This window comes from Marmota monax, unplaced genomic scaffold (genome assembly GCF_021218885.2).
Source record: "Marmota monax isolate L192 unplaced genomic scaffold, Marmota_monax_Labrador192_F-V1.1 WCK01_AAM20220418_F8-fsc00089, whole genome shotgun sequence".
Lineage (NCBI taxonomy): Eukaryota > Metazoa > Chordata > Mammalia > Rodentia > Sciuridae > Marmota > Marmota monax.
In genome coordinates, this window is record NW_026694744.1 from 1,053,754 (window position 1) to 1,079,193 (window position 25,440).

General features: G+C 35.7%; 1 protein-coding gene across 6 annotated transcripts in view; it reads right to left on the reverse strand.

Annotated features, from left to right (window-relative positions):
* The window catches only part of Reps2 (RALBP1 associated Eps domain containing 2), a 221,732-nt gene that overhangs the window by 49,312 nt on the left and 146,980 nt on the right, over positions 1 to 25,440 (reverse strand). For all 6 annotated transcript variants that reach the window (XM_046424253.2, XM_046424256.2, XM_046424254.2 and 3 more), the window contains exons 12-13: positions 23,785 to 23,830; positions 20,180 to 20,316 (exon numbers count right to left, since the gene is read on the reverse strand). In XM_046424253.2, coding sequence (XP_046280209.1) covers positions 20,180 to 20,316; positions 23,785 to 23,830 — 183 coding nt within the window. The remainder of the gene's footprint in view (positions 1 to 20,179; positions 20,317 to 23,784; positions 23,831 to 25,440) is intronic.

Genomic DNA, 25,440 nt, shown 5'->3' on the forward strand with positions numbered 1-25,440 from the left:
GGAGCCAGAACCCCCAAAAAAGCAACTCTGCCACCCTGTATGTGATCCTGTGATTGGATCTGCCCGCAGTGGGAAAGGCCAAAAGTGATGGACTGAAGTGATTGATTTATTTATTTGAAAGATCTCAATTTCTTTTCTCTCCCTGATCATTATTATCAGGGATAACTAAATCTGTTTCTAAAATAATCTGGCAACTTTTGAAGGATGTTTTAAAATAAACTTGCATGTTTTTAATTTTATGAGATACAGAGACTATCTGAGTTAAGCCAAGAACATCTGAATTATAACTTAACAATGAAAGTAAACACCTACTAGAGAATTATGAATAAAGTCCATAATCACACACAAGAAATAAGTTTAGGATCACATAATGGCAAGTAAAAACTACATTGTTTACAAACACCTTAGAAAAACCCATGTATTTATAACTATATGTAGTTTATTCAAATATTTATAATACATGTACCAATATTTGGACAATCTTCTGTGCCTTAAACAATAAATAATACCAACATACCAATAACATGAAAATTTTGAAAATCACTATTGATTTGACCTAGCTGAATCAGACAAGTTAGAAGATGGAGTTTTGTGCTTTCCACAAACGTAACTCAGAGTAATATTATAAAGCTGCTCATTCTGAGCCAGTGCATGGATACGGTACAGCCATGTGGGACCCTACAACTTCTCTCAATCTGTCTTTCATTAAAATTTATAAAACACATCAGTGGATCAAAACACTAGAGGTTGAACAGCCAATAGTAACAAAGCGTACAGTACAAAAGAATGCTGAAAGCCTTCAGAAATTATCCATCTCAGGCCTGTACTCTCAAGGTTAGAGTGGATTGGGCTTTTAAATTACCAGTTACTTTAAAAACAAAACAAGTAAATAAGCAAAATATACATGCTTCTAAAAGAATGGCCACAAAATTGCATCGGAATACGTGTATTAAAACAACCTTTTATTAAAAGAAGAGGGCTACGCATGAAATGATAAGTCATTTAGTTAAATTGACTTCTGCTTCCAGCCAAGATGGAAATAAAACAGATTTACTCACCCATTTGAAATAACAAAAAACAGAGAACCATACAAAACAACAGTTTTCAAGATACTAGAACAAAACATATACAAAAAGAGATTTCAAAACACCAGAAAATCAGGCAACAAAGATGGTGATTCCTGAGAGATAGGAAACAAACAAGGCAAGTCATGCAACTGTCCCTGCTCACTACCTTGAGAGTTACTAGAAACAGGATCTATATCCAAATTCAAATCAGATTATGCTCCTTTTTTACTATTAATTTTTAAAAGGACAGATGCCATGTTTTTCTTTTTTAAAAAAAAGATGTATAGATCTATTTCTGAATGCACTTTTGGATAAAATCATATCACCTACATCACCATTTATTAGGTTCATTATAAGTTGCCCCAACTATAAAGGAAAGATAAGGTAAAAATCAATTTCAGACCATTTAAAATAGAACCCTGTCTCAGTTTCTTACTACTAGGTTTCAAGAAACAAAATAGTATCACAAGCATGTGATACATTGGTCATTCTGAATCTTTAAAGAGTCGATATTGGGGGGCTGGGATGTGGCTCAAGCGGTAGCGTGCTCGCCTGGCATGCATGTGGCCCGGGTTCGATCCTCAGCACCACATACAAACAAAGATGTTGTGCCCATCGAAAACTAAAAAATAAATAAATATTAAAATTCTCTCTCTCTCTCTCTCTCTCTTCCCCTCTCTCTCTTTAAAAAAAAAAAAAGAGAGTTGATATTGGTTATTTTCCTCATTAAGTTCTAAGAGGATTTGGGGTGGTCAAATATTATATCACAAATAATAACAACAGCTTTGTTTCCTCTTGTTGATACCTTTACCACTATTTTTCTGATCTTACATATATACCTAGAATATCTACTATTAAGCTAAATTAAAATGGTGATAATGGGCATGCTCGTCTTCTCTCGATTGCAAAGAGAAACATTCACTAGTTCACCATGAATTATAATGTTTGCTATATAGGTTTATGGTGGTTATCCTTTAAAATATTATGAAAATTCCTATTTATTCTTATTTTGAGATTTTTTCATGGTGATTTCATGTTAAATTTTAAGCAAAGATGCAACTCTGCCCATTGTGAATATGGTATTTTTTTCTTATAATTTGTTAATGTGGTGAATTGCATTATGGATTTTCATTTTTTTTTAATATTTATTTTTTAATTATCGGCGGATACAACATCTTTGTTTGTATGTGGTGCTGAGGATCAAACCCGGGCTGCACGCATGCCAGGTGAGCGTGCTACCGCTTGAGCTACATCCCCAGCCCCTGGATTTTCTAATATTAAAGCATTCCTGCAGACCTGGGATAATCTCAAATTGTTCAGGTTTTTAACATCGCCTACATTTAGTTGGCCAATATTTTATTTGGGATTTTTGCAACTATATTCATGAATGACAATGACTATCATGATTTTCCTTTCTCATATGGCCTCAGTTATGATCGGCTCAGCTGGAAAGCATTATCATTATTTGTACTCTGAAATACACTGTATAATATTAGAAACATTTTTTCTGAATACCAGGAAAAAACATGCCAGTAGAGTCATCTGGGATGAAATTTTTGGTTAATAATTCCATTTCTTTGACTGTCTTAGGACTATTTAGACTTTCTAGTTCTTAAGTCAGTTCTGATATGGTATTTTTCTGGACTGTTTTCATTTTGTCTAAATTTTCAAATTTATTATCATGATGATTTTCATACCCCCTTCTTATGATCATATTAATCTCTACATGTGTAATTATCTTTTTCCATTTTTTTTGATGTCATCATTCTACTTTCCCTTCATTAATCTTGCATGGCATATATCAGCTATGTTACTCTTAAAAAAAAGCCTCCATATTGTTATATATGCTTTCTGTTTCATTAATTTTCCCACTTACGTTCTTTGGGCTTGTCTACCTTTTTTCTTTTCTAGTATAAACATTTAGGGTTATAAATTTTAATTGCCTTTTAATTAGAATTTCATAAAACTTTACATGTGATATTATCATTTGGTCCTAAAACTTCCTAAATTCCACTATAATTTCTTTTATAATGTTATTCTGTCTTAAGTATATCCTTTAAAGGTTTCTTTTTTAAAAAAATTTAGAGTCCATTAGTAGCAAACTTATTGAAATAACTACTTTCTCCCAGCATACTGAAGGCAGAATTTCAGTTTTTTGGCTTCCATTAATGCTGTAGAGAAGTCAACTTTCATTCAACTTGCTGTTCTTTGTTAGTAATTGTCTTCTCTCCAATTGCTTTTAAGATCTTCTCTTTGTTTTTGTACTCTGAAATATCAAACTTTACCATGATTCTGCACAAGCATTATTTCCTCCTCTTTTTCTTTCATCACCTGCCTAAGCTTCTTTGGATCTTCTTCTTTCTGATCATGTGGCATTCCCATTAACTTTGGTTAATTCTCAGTGTCTCTTTGAACATTGTTGTTCTACCATTTTCTCTTACCTCTCCTTCAGGAGCTCTTTGTCTAAGTATTCTGTGTTTTGGATAGTTTTCTAAGATTTATTGTCCAATTAATCTAACTCCTCTTTAGCTATACTTAATGTCTTGTTAATTCAGTCTTTGACTTTCCACTACATTTTTTTTTCTTTTCTAGAAGTACTAGTTGGTCCTTTTTTCAATGGTTGTTCTTTTATTTGTAGAATTAAGAATGATAGCCTCTGCTATTTGACTTGTGAGTCTGTAGAATGCCTATAATATAACTTTTAAGTATAGATAGATTGAATGCATGGGAATAATCTCACTTTTATTAACACAACAGTGAATGGATTTTTTCAGGTGCTTGTTTTAATCCGCTTTGCATCACTGTGACCAAAAGACCTGGCATGAACAACTTACAGGAGGTAAAGTCTATTTTAGCTCACGTTTTCAGAGGTTCAGTCTACAGTCAACCTACTCCATTGCTATGGGTCCTAGATGAGGCAGAAAATCATGGAGGAAGGGCATTGATGGAGGAAAGCAACTCAGGACAAGGCAGCTAGGAAACAGAGATAGAGCTCTACTCACCAAGGACAAAATATAAACCCTAAGGGCATGCCCCCAGTGAACTACTTCTCCAGGTACACCATACCTGTCTACAATTGTCACCCAGTTCATCCATACCAGAGGATTAATCCACCAATTAGGTTAGGGCTCTCATAATCTAATCATTTCACCTCTGAACCATTCTTGCATTGCCTCATACATGAGCTTTTGAGAGACACCTCATATTTAAACCCTAAGAGTGCTCTCCTTTAAATTTGGAATTGGGGAAATAGATGAGTGATTGACAGATGCCTGAGCAGATATGCAATATCAAAAAATACTGCAGAAGCCTCCTCATTTCTCAAGAATCAGTGCCAAACTCCTCTGGAAGTAGAAATAAGATGAAGAAAGCAATAAAAAGTAAGGTGGCCATGCCCTATCCCTTTTTAACCTGATAACTCAGAATACAACAAATTTTTTTAAACTTTCATAAGAAATACAGGACTATATCCCCCCCCCCTTTAAAAAAAAGGCCAACTGAAGCAATTTAGAAGTGGTTAGATCCTAAAATCTCTTCCCACATTCTTCACAGTTTGGGCATGTTTTCCACTCCAATAAAATGCTAGATGTATTTTTCGTTTCTAGGGAGGACATCAGGCCCAGAAGAAGCCACAGAAGCCCCACTGAAAACAGAGGGATTCAATAAATGTTTGCATTATGTATGCTGAGACTCTTCCAGCCCTCTTCCCGTTTGTACCTAAGCTTTTACATCCAAAGACTGAAAGAAATATATATATATATATATATATATATATATATATATATATATATATATATATATATATATTCCAAGAAATAATATCAGCCACATTTGGCAAGTACCACCCATCTGTTCAAATACTTTAATTTGCTTGTTACCTCCCATTCTTAAATATAAGTAAATGATTCAGTATTAGCAGATATCATAGAAAATGTTCTAACCTATAGCAGAGATAAATAAAAATAGAAAAACATAACCAGAAAGAAATAGACTAGACCTATACTGGAGAAAACTTGGAAGTACACATTATCATTCAGTTTATTTCAGAAATACTGAATATTACTATGTAATAGGCATGGTTTGAGGTGCTGTGAAAATGGGGTGAGGGGACCAGATAAAAAGCTCTATTTTTATGAAGTGTATACACCCACAATGGGGTGAGGGTAAGAGGTGAAATTTTAAATGGTCATCAGAGAAAGTGTTAAAAGATACTATTCAAAAAGATGAGACAATATGAAACTATTGAAGCATTCAGGAAATGAAAAAGAGCAATCAGAAATTTAAAATACAATAGCAGAAAGAGAACATGCAATAAAAAGCTTCAAAAATAATCTGAGCAGATTTGCTAGAAAAATAGGGTAACGTCCAAATAAAAGATCCACAAAGAAAAGCACAAAATAGCAAAAAAGAATCAATTAAATGGTTCAATAAAATTCCCAGAAATGAAGAATATGAATTTCTAAGTTAAAAATGCCACTGAGTATCAAGGACACTGGAAGAAAACAGACCCATTATAAGGCACATCATCATGAAAATACTGGAGTTAGAAAATTTTTACAAGTTTTCAGCAAGGAATAAAAGAGGAGGGCAGGCCACATCCAAAGGATTAGAAGTCCAAATGGTTTCAGACTTCTTATATATCACTAGAAGCTAGACTTCATTAGAACAATTCCATTAAAATTCTGAAAAAAAGTAGGGTGCAGTGGTGCATGCCTGTAATCCCTGTGGCTCAGGAGGCTGAGGTAGGAGGATCTCTAGTTCAAAGCCAGCCTCAGCAAAAGTGAGGTGCTAAGCAACTCAGTAAGATCCTGTCTCTAAATAAAATACAATATATGGCTGGGAATGTTGCTCAGTGGTTGAATGCCCCTGAGTTCAATCCCCAGTACCACCAAAAAAAAAATCATGAAAAAAATTATTTCAAACTGATGAGTATATGCCCACAGTACCAGCCTGAATAATAGTATAATTAAAGATATTTTTAGATATTTGCAGGGTCTCAAATTAAGCTCCATGAATGTATCACTTCCAAGGAAGCTACTACACAATGTACTCCACCAAAACAAGAGAGTAAACAAGCATGAAAGAATAAAATAAATGATACAGAATAAAAGGATCCAACATGGTTGAAAGAGGAGGAAATTCTTGGATATCAATGTGTAGAGATCGCATGATGTAAATTATATACCAGACATGGAGGACAGTAAGTTTAGGTTTCTCAAAAAAAGTGAAACTGACAGAATATCTGAAGTGTTAGAATTTTATAAAAGGAGCTCTAGAAAACTGGGGGAGTGTGTGGTTAAATCAGGGGCAAATACACTGAAAAAAAAAAAAACAACTTATTATTCACTCCAGGACAAATAAAAACCTATACAGGTAAGACAGAGAATTTACTCTATGGCTTACATGGCCATAATAATATAAATATTTAAGTATTAATCTAACCAACATTATGCTAATAGCTATAATGAGGGAGTAGAGGGAAGACAGTGAATGACAACAGAAACTGAAAAGTCTATAAGAGGTTATCCATTATTTAAAAATATGAGGATCATAACAAAATAATCAACAAAAAATCTTGTAGTAGAGTGTATTCTTCTAAATCTTCAGGATGTATCAATGGCCATGGAGGAACTTCAGGTTTCAGCATGGAACCCTGGGCCTTCTCTTTACCATGTCAGGATATCTGCTATGGTTACTTTTCCAGCTTCTTCCCTCTCCTTCCAGAAGTCATTACCACTCACCTTCAGTCAAAAGAAAGAAAAAAAAATTCACTCATTTCACTTCATTTCACTCAAGATTTGGGATCTGAGTGAGAAACATCAAGATTTGTTCACTCAGACATATGGCTTCTGCAGGGAAGCTGGTATGGTGGGGGTTGAACCCACAGCCTTTGATTCACCCTCAATTGTCACTCTCCCTCACCCCCAAAATAACAGGTATATTTCCTTCTTTGGTTGCTACTGAAAAAATCCCTTCCTAGTGTTTATGAGTATCTGTTCATTTGCTTTAATCATGGGATTTATTGAACTAGCTTTCTGCTACCATTTTTTTCTAATTTATCTTTTTGTCCCCCACAGCACCTAAAAACACTGCCATATATTTAGCAGGTATAAACACAGTGGTTGAAAAACTGGAATTGAAATTAGGAGAAAAATCTTATTTTCAGACCATTCTTCACTTAAAATTGAATTCAAATATTTTATTCAACATGTTCTGATCAATCAAAAGAAAAAGTATACCTTCACATAAAATAAAACAACAAATACTTTGGCTGAATAATGTATGCCAAAAGATGCCAATGTACCTGTTAGTAGTAACCGCTGGAAGGGAAAAGAAGATAAGAGAGGAGAGGAAATGCTCTTTCTACACAAAAGTTATTATAATCATGAAGTAATTGCAGGTTTTTTCTAGAAGTCTTACAGTTAATAAGGTAGAACACCAGATATCAGCAAGACTTTGTCAAGGCAAAAAAATTTATGAATGCAATCAGGAGAAAAAGAATAAATACCCAAATCCTGAACACCGGTTTAGAAGTTCAGGAAAACAATTCGCCATATAACACTACATTCAGAAGACACAGTAATAATTCTCAGTGTTTAAAATGTTCTTTTAAGTTTATTGAAAAACATGCACTGATCCACTGGATCTCAACTTCTTGGTATCATCATCCAAAATGCTAACCTTTAACATTTTTTTATTCTCTTATTTCATTATGCTTAGAAATTTCCAGGCAAAATATTATTCATAGATATTACTATTTACTAATTTCCTTCGGATTTTTATAAAGCCTCAAATCAATGACTAAATGAAAACATGTTCCAACTTACTGAGTAGACATAAGGCAACAGATGTGGCAATGGAAAGCTTCAGGAACAGAAAGTCGATTCTTTAGGAGAGTGAGACTTGGAATAATTTCAGCTGTGGTAAGGGGCTCCCAACCCCACTACCCGGGAGTATTTGATGAATAAGATAAAAGCATGTGAATGCCAAAGAAAAAACATTCAAAAAATGGAAAATGTTGAAAGGAGCCTGCCAGTATGACCTACATTTTTAAGTATCAATCTAGTAGAAAGTTAGCCATATGCAAAGCTTCAAGGATTTCATCAGAAAAGGCCATTCCTTTTCTTGGCAAGGTCATAAAAATGGCTATTCCCTTATAATAGAAATTCTTCATTCTTTCTCCTTTCTAATCACAAAAGTATGGATGACCTGATACCTAGTGATGCATATGTCATACACACGTGTGTATTCAACAAAAGTTTTGCAAGGAGTACCTCTCCAACAATAGCTACCTCTATCGCCTGATGATCCCCCTCCCACACACATATTCAAAGCACAAGCCTGCTAAAAGTGTTCTAAGGAACAGAACTAAATATTTTCATCAGTTGAAAGAGACGAACTTATACATGCCTTATTTGATAAGGATAATATTAAAGATTGAATTTGTAAAGTTAATGAGAGCAAATTCAATTCTTTCTCTTTATAGACAAGAAAATTAATGCCTAGAGAAATAAAATGGCATCACTAAGGTCATAAGGCTATGATGGAGCAGTAATCAGTTTCATATTTTGAACCTACAGGACAGGTAGTGGTAAAAAGACAAAAAGTGCAGTGAGGGGGGTAGAGAAACCTCTAGAAAGGGGGGAATCTATTTCCAATGAATAAGCATTATAGAAGACCTCAAAGCAAGAAAGCCTTGCAACTTCAAGGAACTGAAAGGATGCTTCTAAATATGCTATGAACCACAAACTCAACTATATAAGATGCTAGACACTCAAAAAAAGATGCTGCTACAGCAAAATATTTAGGCTCAGAGTCATATGATCATCTCTTCACAAGACTGCACGACTCCTCTACTTTAAAAAATAAAATAGGTTAACAAAACAGAATGGAGAGTTCAAAAATAAACCCTTCTGTTTGTAATCAAATGATTCTTAACAAAGGCTCCAAGACAATTTAACATATAAAGAGGAGAATTCAGACTGTTACCTGATACCTTAGCATAAATTAAACAAGTATGGATTAGAGATCTGACTATAAGAGCTAAAATTATAAAGCTTTTAGAAGAAAATCTTCCAGACCTTAGGTTAAGTAAAGATTTCTTAGATATGACACCAAAAACATGATCCAAAAAGGAAAATATTGATAAACTGCACTTCATCAAATTCAAAATCTTTGTACTTCACCCAATTTTTTGGAATGGACAAATGATTTAAGCAGACATTTTACCCTAGGAAAAAGTCAGTATCACCAGAAAGAACATGAAAAAAAGTTCAATATCATCAATAATTAGTCAAATGCAAATCAAAGCCTCAATGAAATACCACTTCACAACCACTAGGACATAGGATAATCAAAATAATAAGAAGAAATGTTGCTGAGGATATAAAGAAACAGTAATCTGTTTAAGTGCAGTGGCCCACACCTGTAACCCCAGTGGCTCCAGAGGTTGAGACAGGAGGATTGCAAGTTCAAGGCCAGCCTCAGCAACTTAGTGAGGTCCTAAGCAACTTAACAAGACCCTGTCTCAAAATAAAACATAAAAAGAGCTGGGGATGTAGGTCAACAGTTAAGTGCCCCTGAGTTCAATCCCCCAGTACCAAACAAACAAATAAAAGGTAGACTTAAATTCATCGTATATCCATACAATTATACTCTTAGGTATCCAGCCACAAGAAATAAAATCTTATGTGCACATGAAGATTTTTATGCAAATGTTCATGGCAGCATTATTCATAATAGGCAAAAAGAATAAACAACTCAAATGTTCATCAAACTAAAATGGATTTTAAAATGTGGTCTATCCATACAATGGCATACTGTTCAGGAATAAAAGGAAATGAAGTAGTGATATATGCTACAACATGGATGAACCTCAAAAAATATTAAACAAAGTAAAGAAAGACAGACTCACAAAAAAAAATCCTCATATCGTAGATTATATAAAATATCCACGAAAGGAAAATCTATAGAAACAGTAAGTAGATTGGTGGTTCCCTGGGGCTGTTGATAGGCACAAAGATTAACTGTAAACAGGCAAGAGAGACACTACTGGGGTGCTAATAATGTTCTAAAACTGGATTATGATGTCAGATGTTCAATTTAATAAATTTAACAGAAATTACTGAATTGTATACTTAAAATGGGTAAACGTTTTATTCCATAAATTATACTTCAGTAAAGTATAAATTAAGGGTAGAAAAAAGTGTAATAATGTGGGCATAGGAATATATACAAAACAAAGATAAGTCATCACTGACAATCACTGAAGCTGGATATTCAGTGTACTGTTCCCTTATATTCCTCCTATATTTTAAATTTTTATAATAACAATTTTTGATAAATAGAAAAGAAAAAAGAAATAGATATATTCCTAAGATTTCCAAGTATTTAAAAAGGCAAAATGTGCTTTCCTATTGTTGTGGATTGGATATGAGGTATCCCCAAAAAAGTTCCTGTGTTAATGCAGGAGGTGAATAGATTAGATTATGAGAGCTATGACCTAATCAGTCCATCCTAATTTGAATGAACTAAGTGGGTATAACTATAGGTGGGCTGGATATGGCTGGAAGAAGTAGGTCACTGGGAGCATGCCTTTGGGGTTTATACTGTTGTCCCTGGCACCTTGCACTCTCTCTGCTTCCTAGCTGTCATGAGCTGAGCAGTTTCCCTCCAGCATGCCCTTTCACCATGATGTTCTGCCTAACCTCAGGCTCAGAGCAATGAAGCTGGCTAACTATGGACTGAAACCATCATCCTGAAATAAACTTTCCTGCTCTAAGATGTTCTTATTGGTATTTTGGTCACAGCTATGAAGAGATAACTATTTCCTCTGAAGAACCGCAGGGAAATTTGGCAACTTTTAAAATCACATAGAAGGAAATACAGGAAAACAATATTAAAGAGTTTCTTACACATAGAGGGTACCATATTTATTCTTTAATATATCTTTTTACTTTAGATATTAATTAGGGTTATTACATGTGGAAAAATAATAATGTATGTCCCTCAAATTAAATTAATATAAACTGTACCAAATCTGCTGCAACAAAGTCTGAACAAAGATTTTCCATATTAAAGGACTCTGATGGAGAACAATTGCATTCTCTGGATATAAATCTCCTAATCCATAATACGTAAGAGGTAGTTAAGGTAATATGGACATTCTCTTTTAGCACTGACACTCTAATTTATTTACTGGTATTTACCAATAACTCCCTTTTTCTACACCATAGAATATACATTAAGACTTACTTAGGTCCCAGGTGGAGACGGAGGCAGAATTAAGCAATAAAAATGCATGACATTTAATCTTCATCAAAGATAGGTCTCTGGTTTCATTTCTTATATTGTATTTACATAAATGCATTTCTCATAAGCATTTTACTCTTAAATGCCTGGACTGGTTAAAATCACTAGTTGTATATATCTGTGTATTTTAAGATCAAACTATAATCTAAAGAAGTAAATAGATCTTTTACCCATGAAACATTTTCATTATAGCTGAGTAATGAGGGGAGGGAAAGAGAGAGAGAAAGGCAATCTGGAAAAATATTCTATCACCTTGGAACTGTCTTTTTTCTATTAGGAATTTTTTAAATATGACATATAGGCTGACCAACTGGTAAGTCTTAAACATTTCAAAATGAATTTGTGATGACAACTACTCCATACCAAAGTTCCTTGCTCACTCCACAACCTTTGCAGTCTGGATTAACCCTACCACTCCTATGGGAATATTCTCTTAAGACTTCGTAAATCCTTACAAATGCCTCTCTTTCAGTCTCCATTTTTCTTGGCCAGTCAACAGACTTGAATCTTCTGGTCTCCATTTTCTTCTTATAATACATTCCTCCCCAGGCATGCCAGGCCATCATAGTATGTCCTTGACTAAATTCATGTATTCACATGGTTTCAGGTTCAGTTCCACTAGGGATTTGGTGTTTATATTGCAAGTCCTAAAGAGTTTTGAGTACAGAGGAGCCATATCCATATTCTGCTTGGAATTCTCCATAGTGCCAAATACCAGGTAAATGCTCATTAAATACTGGTGGAGTGGACAGAACACCTTTCTTAATCACCATCACTAAAGTTTCTTTCAGTTTTTATATAATCCTGTAAATTTAGATGGATATAAGGAATTTACTGATATACTGAGAACTGTGTTGTTTTATGGTCTGTCACTTAACAAGTTTTATAGTAGTCAGAGCTAAATGCCCACTAACAGGAAAATAGTTAAAGGAACTATAATCATAATTAATAAAGGTCAAACAAACAAACTAGAGCATTTTGCAACTACCAATGAACTAGTGGATCTAAGCAGCAGTTTGCTGGAAACAGCTCACATCACCTTGAAAAGCCGAGTGCATATATCTGTTCTCGGCTCCACATTCAGTGACAGATCACCAAGAGTGAAATTAGCATGGCAGGAGTGTTTACAACATGAAAATTGGCAAATGGCTGATTCGTTTTTTTCCCCCTAAAGGTTCAAATTTTATTTAAAAAATATATTTATATATACACACATAGATTTGGAATCTGTCACATATGCTTCATTTATATTTACATATACACTTAATGTGACACAACGGGAAGGCTTTGGAAGTCAATTTGATTTTGCACACTGCCGTTAACAGTTACATGAATTTGCATAAAATATTAATTTTTCTGGACATCATTTTCCTGAGCTATCAGGCCTGGCACAAAATAGAGGTTAGTTCTCCCTTTTTGTCATTTCCAAGTTAGGGTCCTGACTTGAGCCAGTGTTTGCCCAACTTGGTGGGTGCTTCTATGGCAAATGGCTGATTGTTAAATATTTACCAGCATGTCACTAGATGTAGGCAATGATGATCAGTACCTGATAAAATCATTATCTGAAATATTGCTGGGGATCTTTATCCTAACATATACATGATACTAGTACTACATGAACTCATTAATAAAGCAAACAACTCCCAAAGAAAGCATTAAAACATCAGGAATCTCATAATATAATATCAGCAGGACATATATAGCATCACGAGAAGCATTCTTCTCAAATATCTAATCTGATTCTAATCAAGCTTAGACCTACCTACTAATTTATAAGAAATACATAGAAGAATAACCAACCAAACAGAGAAAGTAGAAAAATTACAAGATGGAAGATTTCATTATGAATGAATAAGTAAATGGATGGATGAATGAATATAAAGGGAGAAAAAAGATTGAGAGAGGAACTTATTGATTTAAAGAGACAAGATGTTAAAACAAGTACAATGAGCATAGAGCCCATAGAATGAGAGAAAATACCTATAAATCAAATATATGAAAATAACTTGCATTTAGAATGTGCAGAACAAAACTTTATAAATCAACAATAACAAGACAAATAATTCAATTTAAATAAGTAAAAATGTTGGGCAGTTCTCCAAAGATGACATAAATATGACCAAGAAGCATATGAAAAGATGTTCAACATTACTGGAAAATACAAATCAAAACCTTAAAACAATACCATTTTATATCCACCAAGATGGCTAAAATAAAAAAAGGTAGTAATGAATATTTCAAGGGTATAAAGAAACTGGAATCCTTACACATTGTTAGAGAGATGGTAAATTAATGCTGTTGCTTTGGAAAATAGTTTGGTATATACTCAAAATGTTCAAAATAGAGTTGCTCTATAAAGCAAATTTCCATTCCTGTGTAAATAAATACCCAAGAGAAAGGAAAATACGCTTCCATAAAACTTGGACATAAATGTATATCACAGAATTATTTAAAATAGTCAAAAAGTGGAAACAACTCAAATGTCCATTAACAGGTAAACAGTAAAACAAAATGTGGTATCCCCATTCAATGGGAGATTATTTAGCCACAAAAGGAATGAAGTACTGATTCATGCTACAACATGGATGAATCTTGAAAACATTATGTTAAGTGAAAGAAGCCAGTCACAAAAGACCACACATTGTATGATTTTATTTATTTGTCCAGAACTGGCAAATCCACAGTACCAGAAAGTAGGTTTGTGGGTGCCAGGACTAGGGGGGAATGGAAATGACTGCTAATGGATATAAGATATCTTTTGGGGGTGATGAAAATGTTCTGAAATTAGATAATGCTAATGGTTATATATGCTCCATATGATCATACTAAAAACCTCTGAATTGTACACTTTTTAAAAAGGTAGTTTTTATAGTGTGTGGATTATAACTCATTAAAGCTTTAATTTAAAAAAATAAAACTGCCCAAATTACCAAATTGAACCCTTGAATGAATGTGCATTGTGGACCCAAAAGTTTCGATGCAGGGCAAGAATCGCATAATCCTACAAATTTTTAAATCCTGCTAGATTTTAAAAAGGAACAAGTAGCTCTCACAGGAATGAGTCATAAAATATATCGTGCGGAGCTGTATTGTGGCCAAGTTCATTGTTTAAAGTACTTGAAGGGTAAGTTTGGCCTTGAGAACACCTCTTATTCCCAAGATGTTCACTTATTTCTCATGTTACAGAGAGATATAATATTCATTTGTGGAAAACCCAGGCCAGACTTGTCTCAGTTCACCACTCAAAAAACACACCTACCCTCCCAAGTTATACCAGAGTCCTTACCATGTCACTTTACCCAACTGGACATCTCACAATGGAGGCTTTGGGAAGTCCACCAAAACTATACCTCAATGTTGTAGGGACACTAAAAAGTAATCCAAAGAACATATCAGAGCCTCAAAGAATGCTCTGGAATGCTTCTGTCATTTCAGCTGCATTCCAGGAGGTGGTAGCAGATGGTCATAAAGATACCCTGGATAGAGAATGGTAGGCAAGTTTGAGACAGGTAAATTTAGCCAGGAAAAACATGTCTGGAACTCTCACATACCATAATTGCAGTTAAAGGGCAAAAATGAAAATTTTTCTAAAAGGTAATATCTGTACTTTGAGACAAAATTTTTAAAATACAAATAGTTATTAAATGAAAAATAGCCTGTTTCCCAGGCCTGACCCATCATACCGTTTCCTTCCCCAGACGCAAACATCATTACCAGTTTCTTCAGTATTCTTCCTGAAATTGTCTATAAATTTGCAAACCTACATATTCTACAGATACCTTTTTCACTTAATTTACCTCAGTTCACATTCCACTTAGTCCACATACATTATTCTTTTGAACAGTTTCATAAGATTGCATGATATGGATGTACCATAATTTCTTAACCACAGAATGAATTATTATTATCATTAGTCATCCTCATGCAGACACTACCCATAGATGTATTTTGTTCAGCCATCACAATGGTTTTCACATATGGATCTCAATGTATTGGGCCATTTGGGGTCTGGTAGAAAAAGCAGTCCATCGACAGACACTCTCATCTTTTAAAGTAAAAGGGTGTCATGAGGAAATATTTGCCCTGCCTGACAGCAGGATATATTCACGGGACTAGGTTTCCCCATTAAATTTGAGTGAAAGTGGTGGAAGAGATGAAAATTCCTGGTCTGAAACTTTAAAGAACTGACAATGTCTTCTTTATACAATCTCTGTCCCTTCTGCCAAGATGCTCAATGATGAGAACAGGGCTGCTGTGGCAGAGGCAGACCTAAAGTTTTTCACCATCACCACAGAAACCTCAGGCTACAAACTTTAGACACAGCTTTAGAAGAAGTGGGTAAGAGTCAAGAGTTGAAGGACGGAAATTCCCACCCAATGGAAGAGAAAAAAACCCTTTTATGGAAAAAAATCATCTTATGAAAACAACTGTTTTAATGAGGAAGAAGAGGTTGGGTCCTAGAAAAAGACTGGCTTCTTGGTATGATTTTTCTTATAAGAATTTCTGTAATATAAAATGTTTCATGGCTGAAAGCATAGTTATAGCACCAATAAAAATGTGGAAAGAAAAAAAAGAAGAAAGAAAAATAGGGGCTGCGGTTGTGGCTCAGCGGTAGAGAGCTCTCCTAGCAAGGCACTGGGTTAGATCTTCAGCACCACATAAAAATAAATAAATAAAATAAAGGTATTGTGTCCAACTACACTTAAATTTTAAAAAGAAATAAAGAAAGAAAAATACAGTATAAAATGCTAAGTTCTAGGTCTGATGTTCATTCCTAGAGCCCTGGAATAGTCCAGGCTCCTGTAAATCACACATCCACACTCACTTTACAGATAGAGGTGAGGCCAGGTGTCCCATATTTCCAAAGTTTGCCTTGTTAATTTTTTTATAGATTTGCATTTTAAATCAGTCCTTTATTTTTCTTTTCCATATCATGTTACCTCTTTTGATAAATTTGAAGGCATTACTGCCACCCAGCTAATCCTTTAAATCCTACTTGAATCTCACACCAAGAGTCTGCAGAAACTCCTTCCTTTGGCTCTACAGTCTTTGATGCTATTTGTTGCTTCTAACTGCGTATAAAACATCATGACTCCTGTTTTAACAACCATCCCATCTTTGTCTTCATTTTCCTCTTCTTGCTTCTTTGCATGTTCTATCCCTCTAATTTCTTCTCCACATTATCACTCCAACTTAGGCCACTCTGTCTTAATAACCTTAGCTTCATTCATCCCATCAGTCCCACTTTTTCAAACATAGAATTCACTCTATCTTCTTTCAACTCAAGTCCACATCTTGCCTCATCTCATATTATCTTCCCCTTTCCTTTACTTTCCCTCTTTCCTTCATTGTTATAAACAGGGTAGCCCAGGCAGAGTTTGTCTTAAAAGATAAAGTTGGCAGAAGGAGGGGCAGGAGGGACAAGGACCAAAGAGAGCAACAGGTTAGGTTAGCTTTCCCAGGGCTACCTTCACATTTCCAAGTGCCTGGGATAAGGGAAGTCCAGAACCTCTCAGGCAAAATGAAGATGAGGCAAGTAGTGTTTGAGGTCAGGCAAAACCAGATGTAGCAACAGAAGCTGACTGAGCCTTGTGAGCAAGTGGCTCAAAAAAGAAGAAACAATAATGACCAATTGAGATATGAAAAGATTCTTATCCTCACTACAAATCAGGAAAATGAAAATCTCTGCCTATCATGAGGGTAATGATTAAAAAGATGGACATGAAACAGTGATGAGAGTGTGAGGAAACACTCTCAAATACTATTACCAATGGGATAAATTGATAGGCTTTCTTTACCACAGTTTGGCAATATACAACTATACTTCCAATATCTACAGCTTTGACCCCAGAACTCCAACATATAGGATTTAGTGCAAGAAAACAATTAGATGGAGAAACAAAGATATGGATCTGAAATCATTGATAACCTCTGCCTTCTTTAAAACAAGAGCAAAATGGGGTTTTGGGGAAGCCTGGCAAAGGGAGGGAGGAGGAAGGACAAAAAGAGAAGGGGAGAAGGGGGAGCAGAAAGGAGATACAGAAGGGTGTGAGGAGGACATGAGGTGGGCAAGGGTGAGAAATAAGTGAAAGAGCGGGTGGGGAGATGCAGGGTCACAGATGAGCTTGAGAGAAAAGTATGGGGACCAGAGAAGGAGGAGGGAGGAGAGAGAGAAATCTCCATAAACAATAAACAATTATGGTATCCATATCATGCAAGCATTAAAATGAATGATGTAGTTCTCTACTATGAAATAGAAGAATGGTTCGTTAGAAACAGCAAATGTAGTGTGATCCTGTTTATCTAAAGTGATACAAAGGAATTACACCATGTGCACCACGGATCTCATAAGTGGACTTCCTCTGGTAGATTTAGACTCTGCTTCACACATTTCACACATATCTAAAGTGACAACAAAGGGTTTTACACCATGTGGACTTCCTCTGGTAGATTTAGAGTCTACTTCACACATTTCTAGTTTGTCTGAATTTTAATATTTTCTAGCAATATGCAAGATACTAAAATTCTATCTACATAATTTAAACCAACCCATACTTTCCTGTGTGCATGAACTAACATGGAAACAAATTAAGTAGATACAATGATACTGCCTGCTTTTCATATTGCAAAATGTTCTGTTCTTCATGCAATAAATTTAAACTCTATCTGTTCATTAAAAGGTCATGTGTGGGGGGCTGGGTTGTGGCTCAGTGGCAGAGTGCTTGCCTCACACATGTGAGACACCGGGTTCAATCCTCAGCACCACATAAAAATAAATAAAAATATTGTGTCTATGTATAACTAAAAATATTTTTTAAAAAGGTCATGTGTGTAAACCTGTTCTGAAAAGACAATGGAAGTAGGCTATGACTACAGATGTCACCTGCCCATCTATTCTTTGTTCAAACTTGGCTCTATCTGGACATGCCACAAGGGTATTTATCAAAATAAAAATATTTTTCATCATGAAGTCACATCATTGAAGATGTCAAAAAGAAACTGTCTTAATTCTGGTTCTCCCTAAAGAACTTGAAAACAGGTACTTTATTTGGGTTTGGGAAAATGAGACATGGAAGAAAAGTAAGTATGTTAACAAATGAGGTAATATGGCAGACATCTGGGATTCAGTGCTTCTGCAAGCCTTATGAAAAGCCATCAAAGGAAGAATCATAGAATTTTCCACTGACTGACACTTGCAGGGCATGGGAATATGTGCCTCAGATGCATATTGAGGTCTATGGACCAAACGGAGTGACAATTTGTATTATGATTTTTATCTAACCAAAACCTTAAAACTCCATGGAGTCAATACTGGCCTTATTTATAAATTAGGAATCTGAAGTACAGAAACATTAAGCCACTTGCTAAAAATCAAAGTTAAAAATCAGCTGAGATAAGCTCTAAATGCAATTTTGTCTCTTCTGCTATATGATGCAATGTGGCAAAAGGTTGTTAATTCTCAGAGACAGTTGATCTCTCTTTTGCTTGGTCTAACAGCCTGAGAGATGCATACACATTTCCAGCCTCCCTCCTTGTAAGAGAAAGGTATTAAGATAGCTACCCAGATTATCTTAATCCTCTTAAATCCACAGAAAAATCTTCTAGGTCATAATCCACCAGCCATGTGAATTTTTAGAGCATCATCACCCTGGCTACTCCCACCCTAAATACCAGTTACTATGAAATTATTCCAGAATTTATAACAAAGTATGGGGAGAAATTCAAGAGAAATTTTTGTCTGATGAACTCATTGGGAGAATCGAATTTCACAGAGTTTCAGAGTCAAGTATATTAAAAAACAATCTACAACTTTACTGTAAAGAGAGCACTTTATTAGAACAAATAAAACATGCTGAGCTCTGCCCAAACACAGAGGTCACGCTCATGTGTGAGCCAAGGAGTGTCTTTTCTTGCTTTAGTAGAAAAGATAATAATCTGCAAATCATTAGCATCTGAGGCTGGCTTGATTTAAAATGCACATAGATGTAGAAAACGTTTCAGGAAATCAGTGTAATTATAGCTTGCTTGCATGAATCAGTGGAAAGGCCCTTGCTGCTCCCAAAATAACACCTGGAACTTGCTATATCCTATCACCTGCAGTGATGTAAATGCATGTCTCTCACCTTCTATTCCTTAGCTTCCCCAGGAGGACATGTTCCACTGCACAGGAAGCCAGTGGAGCAGACAGGCTCCCAGGCTTCCTCCACCTCTGGCCCAACTGTACAGCTGTTGGCTTAAGAAAGTCCCATTCCCAGAAGTCCCAGCGCAACCTATTTGAAGAAGTCCTTGCTCTATATCCCTCTATTACCTACCCAACCACCAGGCTGATTTAAAGCCCCCTTTGCATTAAACCCCACAGTGCACAGGATCTTTTCCACAAGGATAAACTGTAGAAGGGTCTAACCAGGCACAGACCACCAAGATCTTGCACAAAAGAACCACATAAGTATCAGAAGAAATGACAGTGATCTTGTTTACAAATTACCATGATGCAGAGAACCAGACCCCAGCAAGCACACACTGGGATGTCAAGAGTTGTCTTATTTTTATCCTCTTGGTAGAAAACTTCATAATTCTTCATCCACAGCAAAGTGGGCAAACTTCCAGACACATGTGTTATATATCTGTCTAGGATTGGTTTCCTGCCCAAGAATACCACAGCAACATGAAGACCTTTGTGGGATGGGAAATTGCCAGGTCTGCTCTTTCCCCAAACTCACAAAAGCCTCTGTGGGAAACACACCCACTGGTTCCAACAGGAAAGGAAAGGAAAGGGCTCAAGGGGAAAAGGGGCACTTCACCTGGTGCGCTGGGCTGGAAGACTTTATTCAGATCCAAGGAGGAGGCTCTGGAATGGGTTTTCTGTGGCCTCGGTGGTGGGGTGGGAGGGTCCTCACCCCTTTTCATGGCCTCTTCTATGGAGGTGCTAGAGTAAGATCTGCAGCAAAATAAGGGAAGGTCAGAAGGGAAATAGCAAAGCTTTACTCCTGAAGTTGGGTTGAAACAAAAAATATCCCCAAAGTCAAAGTGACTGCAAAGGGCTGACAGGCTGCCAAAAGTAGCCATAAAATCTATTATCTCTTAGATGCTGTTATGTATAATGATTGTCCAAATACAACCATAGATTGGAGTATTTTTTACCACTTTTCTCTTATTATAGCATATACCTAACTTTATCCCCAAAAGCTTTGTGTAGATTCAAATTGCTTTTTATTAGAGTTGATAATAAGAGTAACATATAAGACTTTCAGCTTAGGTACTTCCGAGTTTTAATAGAAGAGCTCCCTGGTATTAACTGATTGCAGAACTTTTTTCAGTTTACTTGCAAGTATGATAACAGGCACATATGGAATTGGGGCAGATAAATTGGGATTAAGAATCAAATATTCAAAGGAATATGCCATAAATGAAATTTAGGAAAGGAAAAACACACATCAAAAGGCTAAGGGATTCAGCTTGTCTTGTCCTAAGAAATAGAGGTTTAGGGAAAATTTGAAAGCAAAACCTTCAACTTAATCTTCTTCCTTAAGTGTAGCAAGGTGCAACTTCTGAGATTATAACTCTAACAATGACATTTAAGGAAAAAGGAACTGCATAACTTACCATCACCAAAGGTCACACTGGCTAGAAAGTTACATAGGTTCTTTCAAACTCCAGTCTCTGTTTAAAATTCCATTTAAAAAAAATGTTTTTATATGGCCTATGAGCCAGACAGTAGCAGCTAGAGTATTTATTGGAGACCTACTTATTTTCTCATTAATTCAACTCCATACATTGACCTATTGCTTAGGTCAAAGGATAGGCTCCCAACATGATGATCACAAAAAGGATGGGGGAGTAGATGTGTATAGTCTCTTCTCTTCAGCTTTTCCACTAATTTCATGTCAAAGCAGAAAATTACCTCTGAGTCAGAGATATGTCCTGGAGACAAATTAACCTCAGGAAACTGTTCTTTGGCCTTAGCTATTAGAGTGGTACTTAGGAAATTAGAATCTATCAATGACTATTAGGCCCCTCAGTTCTTGGCAGAGCTGCTCTTGACACAGCAAGTTTTTATTTTCCTCAATTAGTTTCTCAAGGTTTCTTTGTGGTAGTTAAAGAGTTTTATCTATCTTGCAAGGTTTTAATCTTTAATAAAGCCACCATAATGACATCTGACATGCTCTGGGGTGGTCCCTGTAATATAATTGGCAAGACAGTTAAGGCAAGGCAAGGACAGGTGGGAACTAGCAAGGAGGAATGCTCTAACACTTTCAACCAGAATAAAAGGGAATTGATATAAGAAGACAAGGTTTTTAAACAAAAACTCCTGGTTTAAAAAAAATTCCAGACCCTAGGTAAAAACTAAAAGAACTTTCTATGTCACATACAACTTTTATAACATCTTCCACTCAAGAAAGAATAATATGTGTGTATAAAAAATGTGTGTGGGGCTGGGGTTATGGCTCAGCGGTAGAGCGTTTGCCTAGCACATTCGAGGCCCTGGGTTAGATCCTCAGCACCATATAAAAATAAATGAATAAATAAAATAGGGGTATCATGTCCATCTACAACTAAAAACATAAAATTTTTTTTTAAAAAAAATATGTGTGCATGTGTAGGTATACACACATGAACACCATCCCATACAATAAGCCTCATTTCCATTTCATGTCCACATATAACCTGTGTGTTTATATTTTCATATTGAAAGTACTAAGTATCAAATAAATGAAGTTGTATAAACATGACAACAACCAATTAAAACTTAAATGTACAGGGGACTGACAAAAAATAGACATAGTGGCATTAGAATGACTTTCCCTCTTTCTCTTACATTTCCACAAAGCTTTACTATTCTAAAAAGAAGAATTAAAATGATTTGATTCTCTTGTTTGCAGTAAAGACCCAGGTGGAAATAGTGAAAATAAAATCATCCAAATTAGACCAGGAGGCCAATCTCTGAAAGAATAATATAAAATATTTACTACACATACTAATAACAGAGAATGTGGCCTAAGAAATTTTATAATTGCACTGACATTGGGGGAGAGAAGTAGTCAGCAAAAGCTAAAACTATGAAGTTCAATTTATGGTTTAACACATAATACATAAGCAGATTTCTGCAAATCATAGAGGGTTTTCCTACTAGGAAAACAGACAAAAATTACTATTACCATATCCCAATGCTAGTATAGACCTTTGTAAAAGATCCATTCATCCTTAAACTGGAAATGGATTGAAGAAGTACTGGTGGAGTGGAAGGAGGGAAGTGGGGGTGCTAGGGACTGAATTGGAGTGGATTGTGTTCCATGCTTTTGTGATAATCTCAGGATATATCCTTGTATTGTATACAACTAAAAAAATTTAAAAAAATAAAAAGAATAAGTAAATGTGGTGACACTAGACATAAAAAGTGACTATACCTTTCCTTCCAGTTAAAATAAATTAGTTTATAATTTTTAAAAATATAAATATAGGTATCTCTATTTTCTATAAACAAGGAAGCAAAACTTCAATTTAGAAAACGTAAATATAAAAGATAAACTAAGGAGTAACTCTCTGCCTTACAATGAGATGAGATTTCCATAAATGTAGGTATTTATTTCAAGCTTATTAACTACCATCAGGCTTAAACTCACTTTTTCACAAATGTGTCTAATAGCCAAAGGAGTGGGGGAAGTCACTAAGCACCAAAGCAAAACTCAGAAAACACATAAGGTAGTCTATCTTACACAGGTTCTACACAATTCTATCTTAGCAGTTCTACTTCTCTGAAGTAGTCCTAATATCATTTCTCCTCTTTGGTGGATTTTAACTCTTTTAGTGTTTCTATATTTCTCTTCTACTCCTCTGAGTCTGATATCAACCACAATTTTGCCCTACTGGTTATGCCTCTTCCACTAATGATTATTTTTAAAAATGTGGAGCAGAGAAGAGACACTAAGATAGTTTTGAAAAGACTATTAAGCACTGCTTACCTGAAATTTCACACCTACTTGAAATCATCAAAAGCATTTTTCCCTATTTTATATTTTATTCCAGAGATTTCTTACTTTTTGGTATTCACCTGGTCATGATAGCAAATTTTAGTTGTTAGTTACCTATTAACCATATTCTACTCTTTCCAACACTACTTCCTCCTATTATTTATCATTCTGCTCCAACAGGATCATCTTACACAACCCACTTCCTGTAAGGGGACTACAGAGGATCAGTCACCATTTTCTAGCACTAATGGCCACAGAGAATAAGAGGTTCCCCAGCAACACTCTGTGTTCCAACCAGGCCACTCACAACTAGTGAAACAGCCCATATCCTTAGCTTCAAATATAAAGGCAAATAAGATCAGTGTTTGGGTATGGGGAGTATTTCTAGACAGGGACAGGGCACAAGGGTATTAAAGCAGAAATTAAATAAATACTACCTGGATCTTGGTCTTGCTTTGAGACTGTTGGAATCCTTAGGAGTTGCTGAAACAAAAGATTATTTGTTGTTTGGTTGGGTTTCATTTCTGCAGGTAAACAGGATTATATGCAGCACCTGGGCCCATACAGAACATATCAACAAGTAAATGTGAGGTAGAGTCGTCCATGTGGAGAACTTCAGGGCTTCCACATTGTCAGAGTTTCCTAATATTATTTTAAAGGTAAAGGCACGACTAAAGGGAAAGGAAAACCAGTGTAATTTCCCCCTTCTGTCAGAACACTATCTGAGAAGCCATTCTTCAAATCTAAGTTGATAAATGAAAACAACCCAGGATAAAAAGACAACCCTTTCAAGGGGTTATCTTTTATATGGTCAGTCCATATATGAGGGCTTCTTGGTCTATCATGATAGTCTAGTAATAGATTTCAAACTAGACTCTACTGTGTGCCAGGAAGAAACCTATTCAGGCAACCATTTTTTAAAAAAATATATACTACCAGAGCAGCATGGTCACAACAAAGCAACACTCCTACAGGTAAGTTAAATGAAGCTGTGCTTCTTTTCCTATAAGAAAAATATCCTTATGTCCCATGTCTCTGTGACCAATCAGACAAAGAATATGATGGAATGAAATCATTGAAATATTTTGTCCACCACATGACTTTTCCTCATCAAATTTAAATTATAAACTAACTTGCTCCCTAAACACCCATGGAGCCTACTTACCATCAAAGCTTGTGGGAAATAATTAGAAACATTTACAAAAGCATCACTCTTTTTGTTTTGTTTTGTTTTCAAACCTTTATGGAAGACAACTTTAGAAACCAGTAGCTATGTTAAGGTTTTGCAAACATTGCAAATTTTTCCTCATAAGATGTCATAAAAATTCATACAAAGAGTGCTACTAATGAGAAACAAGGAGAGTATAATTTGCTCATTTGTTTTCACAAATTTTTCCAAAAGAAAATGTCTCACTGCATTATTCCATCCTCTTACATGGCTCCAAAGATAAAAACCCTCCTTGGTTTGAAGCAGCCTGCTGAATTGATGATGATCATTAAAATCCTTGAGTTAAATAAGCAGGGCAGAAAAGGGAGCTGAAAATCCTCATAAATGCTAACAAGGCACAAAGAGATATTCCTCTTAGACGTGGTCAGCTGCAAAAGAGACACATTTCTCCAACCTAAGCATTTTTGGCTTAGTGTAATAAGAACACTGGCATTTTTCAGTTCCAAACAACTGAAATAGATCCAGGTGAGGTGGCACACCACCTATAATACCCATGGCTCAGGAGACTGAGGCAGGAGGATCACAAGTTCAAAGCCAGCCTCAGAAACAGCGAGGTGCTAAGCAACTCATTCTCTAAATAAAATACAAAATAATGCTAGGGATGTGGCTCAGTGGTTGAGTGCCCCTGAGTTCAATCCTGGATACCTGCCAAAAAACAAACAAACAAACAAAAAAGAGCCAGCGTTGGGGCTGCAGGGAAGCCAACATATGGCCAGACTCACCACGTAGCTGAGAATAAGTCTCTGGGCAGACTAACTACCACTGGCTCTGTATTCCTCTTCTCCCTTGAGCTCCAATGCTTTCAAGAAGTAATTGGGTAGGAGAAATCCTGGTGGTGTTAAAATACTGTTCCCCAAACCAGACC